Source organism: Lepus europaeus, chromosome 6 (assembly GCF_033115175.1).
Source record: "Lepus europaeus isolate LE1 chromosome 6, mLepTim1.pri, whole genome shotgun sequence".
NCBI classification, from domain to species: domain Eukaryota; kingdom Metazoa; phylum Chordata; class Mammalia; order Lagomorpha; family Leporidae; genus Lepus; species Lepus europaeus.
This window is the reverse complement of record NC_084832.1, coordinates 113,938,242-113,954,296: the sequence shown is the minus strand read 5'-3', so window position 1 is coordinate 113,954,296 and position 16,055 is coordinate 113,938,242. Positions and strand designations below refer to the sequence as shown.

Genomic DNA, 16,055 nt, shown 5'->3' with positions numbered 1-16,055 from the left:
TCTCTCTCTCCCCCTCTATATATAGATATAGATAGCTATAGATATATACATACATACATATATATCACAAGAAACAACTATATCAGAAAAAGCAGGGTAGCATGAAGTCTCCAAGGAGTCAAGAGATAATTACTGAAGAACAAATCTTAAATGAAGAAGAGTTGAGAAAGAAAAGGATTAAGTATTGAAAGTAGAAGTCATAGATGCACAGAAGCATGAAGATTGCCACTTTATAGTGCAATCCAAAGAATATGGTATTGTTGGAATATAGGGTAGGTACAAAGAAAGTGGCTCTCAGGACAAAGCTTGAAAACATCGAGGCCAGAACAAAAGGGATATGGGTATAAGTTCCTTTAAAGAAGTCGAACTTTATTTTTTCTATGTTAGGGATTCACTGAGGATTTTTTACAGGAAAATGACATGATTGGAGTCTTGATCAAGGGAATTCAGTGTACATTGATAGTTGAATTAGGAGTGGTTGATGCTAAAGGCAAGAAGGCAGGTGCAGTGATCCAGGTGAGACTACAAATGCATGCTGAAGCAGGACTAACGACCTGGAGAAAACATGCAAGTCTTGGGATTATTTAGAAGTAAGACCAATGAGATTTAAGGACCAACGGAAAGTGAAGAGTAAGGGTAGGGAGAAGTTGAAGATGACTCTGGGTTTCTGATTTTCGTGAGTAAACACAGTTTTCCAAGTTAGGAAGCTGAAGATGATACAGATTATTGGGAAGGGATATGATGAGATTGGTCATCAACAGATGGAAGTTCTGATGAGATACGCAGTTGGGAATTTTGGGGAGCCAGTTGGGCATATGGATCTGATATCTAAGATTTCTCTCAAGGCAAAAGATAAGTTTGGGTGTCATTCTCTTAGGGTTATTAGTTTTTAAAGGGCCTGGATTTGGTTGCCAAGGGAGAGAGGGTACACTCAGAAGAGCCTGGACACAATTTTCAGATTACCAGCACTTTATGAGCAAGCAGACAGAAAAGATCCCATGGAAAACACAATCTTCCAGGTTCTCCCAAGTTAAAGAAAGTTGATCTACTCAGGTTTATGCTTCAGAGTAAGGCAAGTTGTATTACAAGTCCCTCGAAATCCCCCTTTATATCTGGATAACCAGTGCTTATCTCATTGCTAAAATATCAGTCCGTGGTTATCATTCCACTGTGAGAAGTCTTCCCAGAATGTCATAGTGCAGATGCCCTTCTTAAGATCTCCAGGTTCACCTGTATTCTAGACTTAACACATGGTGTCAGAATCACTGGTTTGTGTGTTTGCATTCCTTCACAAGACTGGGAGCTCCTTAGCAGCTAGTAGCATACCTCCTACCTTTATCTTCAGAACATAAGTAGACTTAGGCATACAATGGCTGTTCAGTTTTGTGAATGAATTGAAAACTGCTGTACTATTCAACCTGCTGCTTCCTGCTAACATCTCTGTGACTGCTTTGTTTCACCTTCTGCACCATGCTTCCAGTGCTCCTCATTTGGGAAGCCTGTTGGAAGTCTGTTGTCTAGCCAACATCATCAGAAAAGGAGAAAGGTTGTTGTGGACCTTGTCATGGCTTTAATCTTCCAACTAAAAATCCTCTTGACCTTCTCCTGACCCTAGCTAACCATAACATAGGTCAGACTGATGCTATCAAATCCAGACCAATGCCCTGGACAGAAGGATGATCCTAGCCTTAGCAGCCTTGATCTTTTGATTACTATTTTAGCAAGTTGATCTCCGCAAAGCCCAACAGTTGTATGAGTGAGAAGTTAGCCATGGTAAACACCAAATTCACTGAGGCCTCCTCTCATGCTGTGTATCTACTCTTACACAAGTATGAGAGGCCAGCGTCCGGGCATTTTGCCTCCCTGGTGGCTATCAGATGCCCTTAAGTAGTCACCTGGCATTTTTGATATCCCATCATATGAATTATATAAGCAAACACTTTAATATCTCTACCTAGATCAAACACAGAGCAAGAAGGACTAAGGGTCTGTCTGTAGGCAACATCTTTGGAATGGACCTTAATTCAGGCTTGTCTTACTCCTCCCAAGATTAGATTATAATAACGTGATAGTGACAAATGTTACCACTTAGCACGGCAGACCTCGTATTCCCACCAGGGAGAGGAATTAAAGTCAGTTGAGAAAATAAACCATCTAAGAACTAGGCAAAGAATCAGGATTCTGGTATTGTTGAAACTAAACAAATGAGCATTTTTATGAAGAATTTGAATGATCAATGGCAGTAGAAACATAAAATAGCTTAATTGAAAAGGACTTAAACGTGTCCATTGGATATGACTGCCATGAAGCAATTGGTGATGTTAGCAAGGGCAGTAATGGTAAAGTGGAGAGGACAGAGCTCAGAATTCAGAGCACTGAAGAATTAACTAGAAATTGGAATATGCAAATAGCAAGGAAAGGGTTCAGTAAGTTTCACTGAGGTGTAGGAGGGAGTTGAGAGAGTGGAGAAGTGTTTTAAGAGGGCAATGGGATAGACACTTCTAAAGACTGAGGGAAGAAGTGGAGATAGAGGCCAGGTGGGACAATTCATGGATTTTCGTGTAAGATTAGCAGGGATGCATTCAAGTGCCCAAGTGGAGAGACCAGTGCAGCTTGATCAGGAGGAACTGATTCTCAGCTCCTCCATGAAGGGTAGGGAAGGGAAGGATGCAAATGGACTCAGGAAAGCTGGCAGGTAGAGCAGCAGCCAGTGGGTGGATTCAACAGCCAACAGCCTCTGTCTTCTCCCTGGAGGGCCACATGAGGTCATCTCTCAGAATGACAGGGATAAGAATTGCTAGAGCATCTTGAAGGGAATGAGGGTTTTTTATTAATTAACCCAGGAAATTAAAATTTCCTGGAAATTAACCCAGGGTCAAGGTTCAGATTTTCCAGTTACCTTCTTCACTGGACACATGGGTAGAATTTTGCATTATTATTCCTAGTTTTATGTTAGGAAAATTATCAGTAGCTGTAACAAGAATAAAAATACTACATCAAGCTCCAATGCTTGACGTACGGTTGGAAGAAACAAAAGATGGCTCAGCTTCTATGTAGAACTACCCACGGGGTGGGTGCTGTGGCGTAGCAGGTAAAGCTGCTGCCTGTGGCACTGGCATCTCATATGGGCACCGGTTCAAATCCTGGATGCTTCACTTCCGATCCAGCTCCCTGCTAATGTGTGTGGGAAAGCAGCCGAGGATGGCCCAAGTCCTTGGGTCCTTGCTCTGACGTGGGAGACATGGAAGAAGCTCAGCCATTTGGGGAGTGAACCAGCAGATCGATGACCTCTCTGCCTCTGCCTCTCTCTAACTCTGCCTTTCCAATAAATAAATAAATTTTTAAAAATAAATAAATTATTTGCATCCAGATGTAGCTTTTCCAGAGTTCATATTTAAAGTAAATATCATAAATACCATAAATAATAGCATTTTATTTTTTAAAGAGTTATTTATTTGAAAATCAGAGTTATACAGAGAGAGAAGGAGAGGCAGAGAGAGAAGTCTTCCATCCGCTGGTTCACTCCCCAGTTGGCTGCTGGCTGGAGCTGCGCCGATCCGGAGCCAGGAGCCAGGAGCTTCTTCCAGGTCTCCCACATGGGTTTAGGGGCCCAAGGACTTGGGCCATCTTCCACTGCTTTCCCAGGCCATAGCAAAGAGCTGGATCAGAAGTGGAATATCCAGGACCTAAACCAGTGCCCATAGGGGATGCCGGCACTGCAGGCGACAGCTTTACCCGCTATACCACAGCACCAGCCTCAAATAGCAGCATTTCCTAAAATCAAAAACAGTCTTGAAACTGTGGGAACGGCCCTGCTGTCATACATAGAATTCTAGAGTCTTTACATTTGGTACTTGTGCTCAGACCATGTTCTTTTCCGTCCATCTGTTCCTTTCTTCCAAGCTACCCAGAGTCCCCAGAGCCCTGAGCCCTTTCGGAAAGTTAATATTTACTGATGAGACTCCGTTTCCTCCTCGCATCCAGGGTTCATGGTGTACTCACATGAAGCCATGAACTCCCTCAAGTAGTTGACCACAAAGCTTCACAGTTAAATTCGACTGGGATTCCTGTGACCTTTCCTATTTTTATTTTTTTGTCTGACAGAATAAAGGTCTAAGAATGTTCAGAAGATGAGCTGGATGCGGATGAAAAGATACAGACTGAGTGTGTCAAAGTTTCCATTAGGAAAACACAAGGTTTCTTGCCAAATAGAAACACACAGAAAGAATGTTCGCTGCATTTCACCCCTCCCTCTCCCTGCTGCTCCACATCATTGCCAGCTCCATTTACAAACCCTTTAAGAGCTTATCTGAAAGACTACCCCAAAGGGAAGGGAGAGCAAAGAGGAGTCCAGGCAAGGCACTGTTTCAGGATCCAGTGTGTGGGCGTCCACTGGCTGTGGTCCAGCTGGCCCCATCTCAAGTCTCTCCCATACCTGAGTGCTCTAAGGACAGGGATCTGTCTCAAGCCCCCTAAACATGTTGGGCTTTCTCACTTTTGTGCATTTGCTCATGTTTTTCCCACTACGTAGAATGCTTGGGTCACTTGAAAAATTGAGTTCCTCCCTTGAAACCTCACTCGGACTATCCTCCCTATCCTCACCTCACCCTCTGCTCCGTTCTCCCTTTCCCACTGACTTCTCTGGGTCACTGGAAGCCATCCCCTGCCTTCACGTGCATGTACCACTGGTGCATAGGGTCGTTAGCACTCAATCCTATGCTGCGCTGTGCCATCCCTGCTTGTTAATACAAAGGGCTTCCTTCCCTCCCCGGACGGTGGGCTCCTCAAGCGACGAGGTTACATCGTGTTCCTCTGTGTAGCCCCAGGGTCTAGCACGACATCTCGCTTACAGCTGATACTTCATAAATGTTTCTGAATGAATGGATAAAAATCTCCTTAACCTATACCTACTGAGTCCAGAAAGAATCAGCCTTTCATGTGTATATCGCAGTTCATGTCTGCTGTCTCGGGAAATCCAGCAGATCCTTCCTGCCTTTTGGTTAATCACTATATTCTTCCCTGAAAGAATCTGGAGGGAAGCAAGCTCCTTGGACATCTTAGTCTCACACCAAAGCATTGTCTGTCAGCACAGGTCCTATGTGCGTGGCATTTGGTCCAAAGCTACACACTTCCCAAGTGATATAATTATTTGGATCTGACTGCTGATCCTTCGATAATTATAGATGATCAGGTGTTGTTGCTGTCTGAAGAAATTATTTCTCTGACTTGGAATATTGGAATGATCCCATTTCTTGGATAAATATCAAGTATCTGCTTTATGCTGGCCGGTATGGATTGCTTTAGTGGCCATGTGCACAGCCTACCTAGGACTTCTTCACTCTCTGACCCAAGGATGGTTTATCCTGAAGTTTTGCAGTTTTATTTGAAGATGTGAGGGGATTGGGACAGTCTTTTCAACTAGGAGTCACTTCTTGGCTGTCACTGAAACTTGGCCATTCCTTATAAGCATAACTGATAGATGGCAGAGTCTATGTGAGACAAACCATGGCCACAACGAGCGAATAATCCATATTTTGATTCAGCATTTCCCCAATATTCAAACTAGCTATTTTGATTAAATTAGCCAGGTTTCCATTGTTTCTGTTATTCCAGGGGTAGTAATCAAGAAGTGAAAGAAGACTATTTTGGGGGATTTAGAAAAAAAAAATGACACTATTTGTCATGAGCTGCTGTGAGATGGTAACCCACATATTCAAATATACAGGCTTTTATTAACAGCTTCATTTAAAAATAAGTTACACAGAATTGATTCTGATGATGTTGAACATGAAGAATAAATTAATTTGTCAGGGATTAGTGTTCAAATTGTATGTATCCTAGAATCCTGTTGGACCATGAGCTCCTTTTGTGCAATGACCATCCTTACGAACAGCTGGGAGCTTTTTGGCTATAGATAGCTTATAAGAGCAGTTGACATCTACAAAGCTCTCTATCCTCTATTTCTTGCCACCCCAATTTCCATCTTTGGTTGTCAGAAACACCAAGCAAAAATAAAATTTTAAAAGAATATCTTTGCCACTGCCCTATGCAAAGTTTCCTGTCCTCCCCAATTCTCCTCTAGCACCTCCCACCCAGTTCTTAACTCTGTCACTTGGGAAAGTAAAATAAATGCCATCTTAATCAGGTAAAGTCTACTGCACATTGCACTTCTCTGCAACTCACCCTGCTGATTGTAAGGTCACTGCAATGTTAGCCGAGCTTCTTTTCATAGCTACCATAATGACGTGGAAATTTATGAAATCATATTTAATAGACCTTGTTGTCAGGAAGACTCCTCTTCCTAGTAGGGATGTGAGAAAGGAAAGAAACACTTGACCCCAGCTTCTCTGCTGCAAATGCAGCAGAACAGTAGCAGCTGCTCTTTATTTCGAGGGAGGAGTCCATTTCAGCCCATCAGTTTGTCACTATTTGTTGAGTAAATAGTGTAGCAGCAAGTGTGACTGTTTTTTATTACTTCTTGTGTTGTGTGGCTAATATCATCATACTTTTGTTTTCTGCAGGCACGAAGCCAGATTTAAGCAACGTATGCTGGAACTGACGGACACAAACAACATTGCCTACTTATTTCTCTCGGCTGCCAACAGATGGCTGGAGGTCAGGACGGTACGTTCATTTCAGGATTTCGAAATGGAAACCAAGCAGAGAAGGGGCCTGCAGCGAAGAGGCTGGGAGTTGTAAAAATGAGTCTTCCACTGGGATCCAGCACTAGCTTCGCATTTGCTGGCCTTTAAAATAGATCAGGTTTGTTTAGGTCACGGATGAAGTCTGTCATAATGTTTTAGCTAATGGCAAGACAAATAGCCTGAAAAGAAGAAATTCATTTTGTGTTCATTAGTCTGTAGACTACATAAGTTAATGGAATGGCAAATATTTGTATAACTTCAGCTTTTTTCTCCAAAGAGCAAATTTGACTAGTGGATAGATGTACTCATTTCCTCCACTGAGCTGGACAGACCTGAGAGAGAGAGAGAGAGAGCAACTTTTGGTGTTTTAAGCCAGTGAAAGATCACATTAGCACAAAAGGTAAAAAAAAAAAAGTGATTGATCATCTATTGCTTCTTCCATTCCGTACAATAGAGAACAAGCTTTGACACTGTGTGGACTAGGTCTAACATGTGCGTTGCTGTGATTCATAGTTCTTCAGTGATAAAATAACAATATGTACTTATTGAGGGTATTACATTTAAAAATAATATCAGTCCCCTAGTACTACAATTTATAAATGCATTCAAGAAATGCCTTTTGAATGGTTGAATGAAAGAATGAATGAATGGAAATAGTTCCTGCCCTACTGAGTGGGTGGTAAGTCAACCAGCCAGACTGAAGTTGGAGGTAGATGAGCTAGAGGTCCTACAAGGGAAGGGATAGATTTTTCTGGGGCAGGTGTTGTGGTGCAGTGAGGTAAGGTACCACCTCAATGCCCACATTCCCTATCAGAGTGCTGGTTCCAGTCCTGGCTGTTCCACTTCTGATCCAGTTCCCTGCTAATGCTCCTGGGAAAGCAGTGGGAGTTGCCCATCTCCACCTCTACTCCCCATGTGGGATACCTGTATGGCATCCCAAGCTCCTGGCTTTGGCCTGGCCCAGCCCTGGTCATTGCAGTCCTTTGGAGGGTGAAACAAAAGTCAAGTCATTGATTAGTGGAGACAGAGTAATGTGGAGGCTTGGACACCCTTGTGAGTCTTAATTATGATTTCTCACTAGTTTGTTGAGATTCAAAGCTCACGAGAGTTGGGGATTTATCCTCATGGTTAAAGCACCAGTTAAGATGCCTACATCCCACATCAGAGTGTCTGGACTGAAAACCTGGCTGCAGTTCCTGAGGCCAGTTTCCTGTTCACGCAGACCTGGGAGGCATCTGTAGTGGCTACGGTACTTGGGGTCCTGCCACCCAGCATGGGAGACCTGGACGAAGTTCCTGGCTCCAAGCCTTGACTAATGAGGCTGGGCTTTTTCCATCATTTGGGAAGTAAACCAGCAAATGGAAAAGGATCTCCATCCATCCACCTCTTTCTCTCTTCTCTCTCTCCTATCTCCTCTCTCTCTCCCTCCCCCAAATAAACATTTTTTAAAATAAATAAATCATGGGCATGGAATTGAATGACAATTTTATTTTGGTGCCAAAATGTGTTGAAATATCTGCATTTTTTTTCATAATAGGTATTTTCCATGAACCTTTTGAAGACCCTTAATATACATAGATTTCAAAAATTTTTTGTACCAAAATAAACTTACCCTCTAATTCCATTTCCAACCACATTTCAAAGTACTCTCATATTAGTGAGTATGTAAAAAACTTTTCAGCAATACAACATAATTCTATTTCACAAATTCCTGAGATACACATTGATGGTTGATAACAAAATCATTCCCAGTAGCTATGAGAATTGGAAGGAGAGTGAGCAAATAATTTCAGGAATTATTGTAGATAACATAAAGGCAAACACAATGTTCTTGGGATTTATAACAAAACCATATCCAGATCATAAATCCTTACTTTTTTAAAAAAGATTTATTTATTTGAAAAATTTAGAGGAAGAGACAGAGACAGAGAGATCTTCCATCAGCTGGTGTACTCCCAAAATGGCTACAACGGCTGGGGCTGGGCCCAGCTAAAGCCAGGAGTCAGGGGCTTCCTCTCTGTCTCTAACATGGGTGCAGAAACCCATGCAGTTGGGCCATCCTCCATTGCTTTCCCAGGCACGTTGAAAGGGAGTTGGATCAGAAGTGGAGCAGCTGGGACTCGAACTGGTGCCCATATGGGATGCCAAGGTCGCAGGCAGCAGCTTTACCTACTCTGCCAAAATGCCAGCCCCAGTCCTTGTTTTAAGCTTCTCTTTGCTTAAGGGTTTTTAATTTATATTTTTCTCTAGGGAATATAATGCTATCTGAATAATAAATTAATGATGAAACAGCTTAATGAAAGAATGTCCCAAAAACATAAGGGGGAAATGGTGGTAGTTACCTTTCAATCTGATGTTTGCAAACTCGAAGTTGAAGGGTGTCCTTCGGGCTGCTTGTGTTTGCTTTGGACTTGGGGTGAGTACCTGCGACTCCCGTCCCTGCTCCTCAGCCCTTCCTACCGTCAGGCTGAGGACAAGTGTGCGGCTCGCATCTTCGAGCAAACCATGTGTTCTGTCTGCATAGCCAGAAGACAAAGATTGTGGAGGCTCGTGACTGCCAAGAAAGGGCAGGTCAGGAAACATTAGGGAGGAAAAGCTGCCAAACTGAGTGATTTCACTGAGTTTGTCCCCAAACGTTCACACACACAGGGAAAAAGCAATTGATTCTTCCTACATAGAAAGCAATTCTAATGCCACCTGCTGAGAACCAAGGGAGATACTGACACTCTAAAGACAATGCCCTTCATGCTGTTTCTTTATAATACCTTTCTTGTGACCTCTTCTCTTTGCTTTCTGTGTTTTGTCATCCTCACAAGATTTGATGTATAGTCTCATAACGGCCCCCTCTGACTCCATCTAAAAGCTAAGAGAAAACTGAGCCGTTGTTTGCTCCTATTTGGAGGGTTCATTTTAAGTGGTGGTAAGAAACTTTCATTGGCTTAGTGCAAAAATGCCAGGCGTGTCTGCTGACCAAGCCAAGGGTCAAAGTCCTTTGTGTATGGTTTGTCTCTGTCGCTTGCACTTATGTGGCAGTAAACTCATACACACACACACACACACACATCCCTCTCAACAGTCCCAGAAATCCAGCACAGGACTTCTTGCATTCACTCTCACTGTATTGTGAGTCCATAGACTTTTCATAGTTAGGTACGTTTAAATACAAACGCTGTAATCCAAGAACGTATGCCACAGCAGGAGTGCTAAATAAATTAAGGAGATAACTCCTACGGGGAAATACTCTACCCTCCCAATTGTACGTGTAGCAGTGACCTCATTATTACCGTGCTTCTGAGGCGGCATCCACAGCACTGCAGCCACACTCTCCGTCATGTTGAGCTATAGGGCCTTGGGGACTAGGGTGTGAACTGTTGTCTGAATCTCACAGCTGCACATACTCTGCCTTATCAGTCATTTTTAAAAAAGTAAGCAGGGAGACATCTATGTGGTCCAGGAAATCTGCATTGATGTTATCTGAAGCTTTAACACAGCCCCCTCCTTTCCCTGTCCTTTGCCATATGTCTCAGTGACTTCACACCCCACATCTGCTAAGAGCAGAACCAGGATTGGAGTGGTCTAAGGAGGGTCACTGCCTTGGAATTCAAAGAAGCAGCAAGTAGGATTTCCTAAAGCAGATCCAGGGATTTCACCAAGTCTTAAATCCTGAACTCGCAGCCTTCGCGGTAAAAGGAGAAAACTTGAAGGCATCGCTTTCTGTGGCCGCTTTGCCGTCGCTGACTGTGCAATGATGTCTTGTTACTCACAGAAAAGCCCAGGAGAGGGACAGGAGGGAAGCCAGAGTAGGAACACCTCATGCGGTGTTTGGGAGGGGCCCTGAGCCACTTCCAGTTGTGGTTTATTGTTTGGGTGGGGGCTCTCCTCCTTGGTCCGTCGGTGCTCAGTAAGTTGACGGTCCCGATGCATTCTTTATCTGCGTAGGCAGCTTTTCTATGGAACGTCAGCCTTGCGTACTCCATGCATCTCATACTCACTCTGAATTGAGGGAAAAAATAAAGGTTGTAAGCGCTCACATCTCGAAAGGACAGGATAAAAGGATTTGGCTGGTAGGGACACAGTGAGAGCGTGGCCACCCGGCTTGCTCTGGCAGCACAAGGGACTGTGTGTCCTCGGGGTGCCAAGGGCAGCGGGCCACGGCCGTGTGCGATGTGTCACTGCAGCCTGCTCTCGGGTGCTGCTCGCACACTGTGCTTCAGCGCGCAGTGTTTGCTCTGCACTAACCAATTCCAGTTCTTTGGCATTGGTGTTGCCATTTGCGAAAATTGTGTAACTTTATCTAAAGGCCGTCTTTCCAAGGCTTTGTCTTGCTGTGTGGTGAAAGGATAAAAGAAAATTCACATCAGGAAGCCAAAAAAAAAAAAAAAAAAAAAAAACCTGACAAAGAGGCCTCGGAGTCAACAGGCTCGAGACAAAATGGTCTTGGGGCTGAGCTTGTGACAGCCCTGCTTTGTGAAATAGCACACTTCCGCCAGAGCCAGGTGTGCACTGGTCATCATTTGCAAGCCCTCATAGATTCTCCAGGGCACTCAAAGGTGCCACTGAGGGTTACATGAAAGACAAACATCAGTTGCTATTAACTTTTTTTTAATTCTGTTTTTAAAATTTATTTGAAAGAAAGAGGTAGAGACAGAGGGAAGGAAGGAGAGAGGGAAAGAGAGAGAGAGATCTTCCATCCACTGGTTCACTCCCCAAATGGCTGCAACAGCCCGAGCTGATCCGATCTGAAGCCAGGAGCTTCTTCTGGGTCTCCCACATGGGTGCAGGGGTCCAAGGACTTCAGCCATCCTCCGTTGTTCCTCCAGGTGCATTAGCAGGGAGCTGGAGTGGAAGTGGAGCAGCCAGGACTCAAACAGCACCCATGCTATTGACTCTTCAGTAGTCTGATTCATAGAGAATTACAACTTTGATTAGCATTCCACACACAGACAAATAGAACTGAATGGCTAGAAATCTGACGGAAGCCCTTCAGGAAGGAACCGTTGAATGTACCAAATTGTTGTATGGTAGACTTCAGCCTCGTCGGAGAAGGTGCCCCATGGTTGGGCTCCTGTGAGAGTGGTTAAGTCGTATGTGCAGGTGTTTGAATCTCTCATTGCAGTCTGATTTCGCACAGAACAGTTGTCTGGGATGTGTAACGCCCTAGCAGTAGGATGGAGGCTGTTCGAGACCCCTACAGCTGTCCTGTGTGTTTTGGACCATGTGCTTTTCCTTTGTTCCTGTACTGCTTTTAAGCCACGTTCCTGTTCACATATGGCAGAGAGTGGGAAGAAAGTGTAACTGAAGTCCTTACATTGAATGGTATAGGAAATGGAAAATGGAGAGCTAATAGAAGCTTTGATGTGCTCTATCAATTTCACATTTCTACGTGATTATACCCTTTGAATGGAAGTAATTGGAATTTGCTATGAAATTTCTTGAAGCACAATGTGCACAAAGTTCTCTCCCTATGCAAGATCAAAGTCTGATCATATACCTGCAAAAACATTCCAGTTCCTTAGAAAAACTTATTTATTTATTTATTTTGACAGGCAGAGTGGACAGTGAGAGAGAGAGTCAGAGAGAAAGGTCTTCCTTTTTGCGGTTGGTTCACCCTCCAATGGCCGCCGCGGCTGGCGCACTGCGGCCAGCGCACCACGCTGATCCGAAGCCAGGAGCCAGGTGCTTCTCCTGGTCTCCCATGGGGTACAGGGCCCAAGCACTTGGGCCATCCTCCACTGCACTCCCTGGCCACAGCAGATAGCCGGCCTGGAAGAGGGGCAACCGGGATAGAATCCGGTGCCCCGACCGGGACTAGAACCCGGTGTGCCGACGCCGCAAGGCGGAGGATTAGCCTAGTGAGCCGCGGCGCCGGCCTGAAAAACTTATTTTTGAGCAGTGGTAATAATCTAGCATAATTAAATAATCTAGTATAATTAAAAGACATGAATAGCACTTTAAAAAAAAAACAGGTGTACAAATATGTTTGTGGAAGTAAAATAATAAATATTATAGCTATTAAACTAGCTTGAAAACTAGTATATGTATTTGAATTAACTATTTCTCAAGTCCTGATGTTTTTATTATAAAATGTACCTCAAAAAGCTACAGTGGCTTCTTTTGTTGAAGTGTCAGAAACATTATCTCAATAACATTATAGGTGACTTTGAATATATTTTTAGTTACTGGACCAATGATAAAGTATAATGACCATATTGAAAATTTTACAAGTATTTTTTTTAAAGATTGGCTTCTTTGAAAGAGTTGGAGGGAGTTACAGGGACAGATGTTCCATCCTCTGGTTCACTCCCTAGATGGCCACAATGGCAGGCACTAAGCCAGCCTCCCACATGGGTGGTAGGGGCCCAAACGCTTCGGCCATGTTCCTCTACTTTTTCCAGGCATATTGGAAGTAGAGCAGCCAGGACACGAACGGGCGCCCCTGTGGTGGCTCTCTCTCTACTTCACCATGCCTGCCCCTCGTATAAGTGGTTTTGAAAATATGAATCATGCAAAAGAAGCCCCCCAAAATACACTGACTGCTTGTTGGTCAGCCTCTCCCTTTGCTCCTGTCATCGGCACTTCTTTCTGTTTCTTTCTTTGCAGCTCTTTGGCCAGGATTTGATGACCTACCTGCTACCAGAATTATTTAAACTAATAGAAAGAGGTTGAAATTATTATTTAATTAAATCTAGCATTTAGTTCTATATAGTGTGAGTCCTTGAATCCAATACAGAATACACATTTCCATAGTAAGCTAAATGATAAAGTATGTAATGTCTCATGTTTCCCATATTACGTTGGTACCAGGACTGCCACTGAATGTGCACTTATTCAGATACAGTGGTAATAGTGTCCCAGATGTGGCCTTGTTGTATTTTAGTGCTGTTCAAATCTGCTGTGTGTAGAGGAAAATGCAGCAATGTAGCATTGTATGGGTTTCCTCCACACAATTGAAATAGTTTAAAAAAAAATTTGGAACTGAATGATGAAGTTCATGGCTTAGGTAAGAGTGTAAGAGTGCTGTTCACTTTAGAAAAGACAAACCCCTGACATTTATATATAGCAAAGCATTTAAAAAGACAGTCATATTACAGTTCTAAATGGGGGATTAATCGGTCGTAAAATCCAGTGCTGGACTTCCCACTTTATCAAATATGCATCCTTATAGTCTCTTGCCATGTTCAGCTCTTAAAAGCTGGACAGGAGATTGGTGGAGAGCTAAATGATTCATAGGCATCCTAAAGGCAAAGTCAGGAGAAGTCCTAATTTAGAAGATACTTGGCTCATAGGAAAACTCAGTGAATGTTTTATGAGAGGGTGACTTTATCCAGTCACTTACTCCATAAAGAATCCCTGAACCCGTACAGTGGACTTGGCTCGCATCATTCCTGTTAGGAGATCATAGCGGTCAGAATTCAAAGACTCTGTCCTTGTGGAAGTGGATGCATAATGAACAGGGAACGAATGACAAAGAACAGTGCAGGTAACGCTAAGCGCTTTGAGGAAAAGCAAGCAGGAAAAATGGGACAGAGAAAAGCTCCCTGGCTGGGATTAGAAGCCAAGAGAAGAGGGCACGGTAAGGAGGTGATTTTGAGTTGCGTTTCAATATTGAGAAGGAACTGAAGCCGGGCATCAGAAACCTGGGGACTGCATTGTAGGCTGTCAGTGGCAAACAGAAGCTGATTTGTTACCAGAACAGGAAACAGGCTGCTGTGACTGCAGGGGAATGAAGAACCAGGAATGGAATCTCAGATACGGTCAGCATCGGCAGGGTCTGGAATGCACACATTGTGTCACATGAGGCTTGGTCGTCTGTCCGCGTTTGAACTTACTGTAAATGCAATAGGAACATGATGATTGTAGTCAGGGAAGTTATACAGCTTGATACTTTTAAAAGAATGTATGAATGATGCTTCTCTTTCCAATGAAGTCCACTGGCAGAAAGCAAAGAATAGAAATTCATTGTTCAGAGTGTCTTGCTTCAAACCCTTAATGTATACATAACTCAAAGAAACTTCTCAGAAGCCCAATGACATATTTTTATATCAAGCAAGGAACAGTTTGCTGGAAGAATCCCTTGGTTTTAATTTTACTTTCTGTAACTTATTACAAAAACTTTGGTTAATATTTTTCCTATTTGAAGAAAAATTTATTTAATTGAAAGAGAAAGAGCAAAAGAGATCTCATTCACTCACCATTTCACACCTCAAATTCCTGCACTAGCTAGAACTGGGCAAAGCAGAAGCTAAGAGCCAGAAACTCTAAATAGGTCTCCCATGTGTTAGCAGGAACCCAAGTACATGAGCCATTACCTGCTGCTTCCTAGGATAAACGTGAGCAGATTGAGGGGATGAGGGTTTAGCCCAGTGACTTAGACACCAGCATCCTACATTGGAGAGTCCCTTGGGCTTGGTTCCCAAGTACCTGGCTCCTGACTTCAGCTTCCTGCTCATGCACACTCTGGCAGGTGGCAGTGATGGCTCAAATTAATTTAGTTCTTACCTGCCCTGTGGGGGACCTGGATGGAGTGCTGGGCTCTTGACTTCAGTCTGATCTTATCCTGGCCCGTTGCATGCATTTTAGGGGGTGAGCCAAAAGATGAGAACTCTCTCCCCCTGGATGTATGTCTGCATCTCTTTCTCTCTCTGCCTCTCAAATAAATAAATAAATAAATTTCTAAGTATCTGGCATTTGTAAACCATAAAAGCATAGTCCAGACTAGTTAGATTCTATATCCATTTAGTTATTGCTACAACTTGAGCAGAAAAGAATAAGAATTAGCAGGGTAGGATGTGAAAAGCTGTTAACAAATGGATATACCAGAACAAGCCATCAAAGAAGGATTTACTACCTCTGGAATTTATTGCCTCGAGGGATTTACTTTACATGGTTTCTTTATTCTTTGTAAAGATTATGGGAATCAATATGCAAGTAACTTTTAGTTTCTGACCTTTGATGTTTTATGATGCACACAGATTTTAAAGCTTACGTCAAACATTTGAAAATCACCCAAGGGGAAAAAAAGACATCCTGATATGGGGAGATGGGGAAATTTAACTGACATTTTACATTTTTTATTGCTTTCAAAATCTCAATGAATTAGGTATCACTTCTGTTTTTCCAAAGAAGAAATCGAGTCTCAGAGGACTTTAAATTACTTGTGTAATCTCACTAGCCAGTAATGGGTAAAGCAAGCATTCCAATCCAGATTGTGATCCCAAGGCTGTGCTCACTGATTGCTATCCAACAGTTTGATCTTTGGAGCTGTTTTCAAAAGAACCAGTAATGTGCGCATGTGAGCTGATCTGAGAAATTTCGTTGACTTCAGCATGTTAAACTCTATTGCTGTCACTAAAGTCTTGAAGTCCAGTTGCTAGGGTTTTTGATTTGTTTTGTAATTGTTGTTTGAGGGAC

General features: G+C 43.1%; 1 protein-coding gene across 5 annotated transcripts in view; it reads left to right on the top strand.

Moving 5' to 3' along the window:
• Positions 1 to 16,055, top strand: part of ABCC9 (ATP binding cassette subfamily C member 9) — a 154,058-nt gene that overhangs the window by 118,537 nt on the left and 19,466 nt on the right. For all 5 annotated transcript variants that reach the window (XM_062194922.1, XM_062194923.1, XM_062194919.1 and 2 more), the window contains one exon: positions 6,522 to 6,624. In XM_062194922.1, the coding sequence (XP_062050906.1) occupies positions 6,522 to 6,624 (103 nt within the window). The remainder of the gene's footprint in view (positions 1 to 6,521; positions 6,625 to 16,055) is intronic.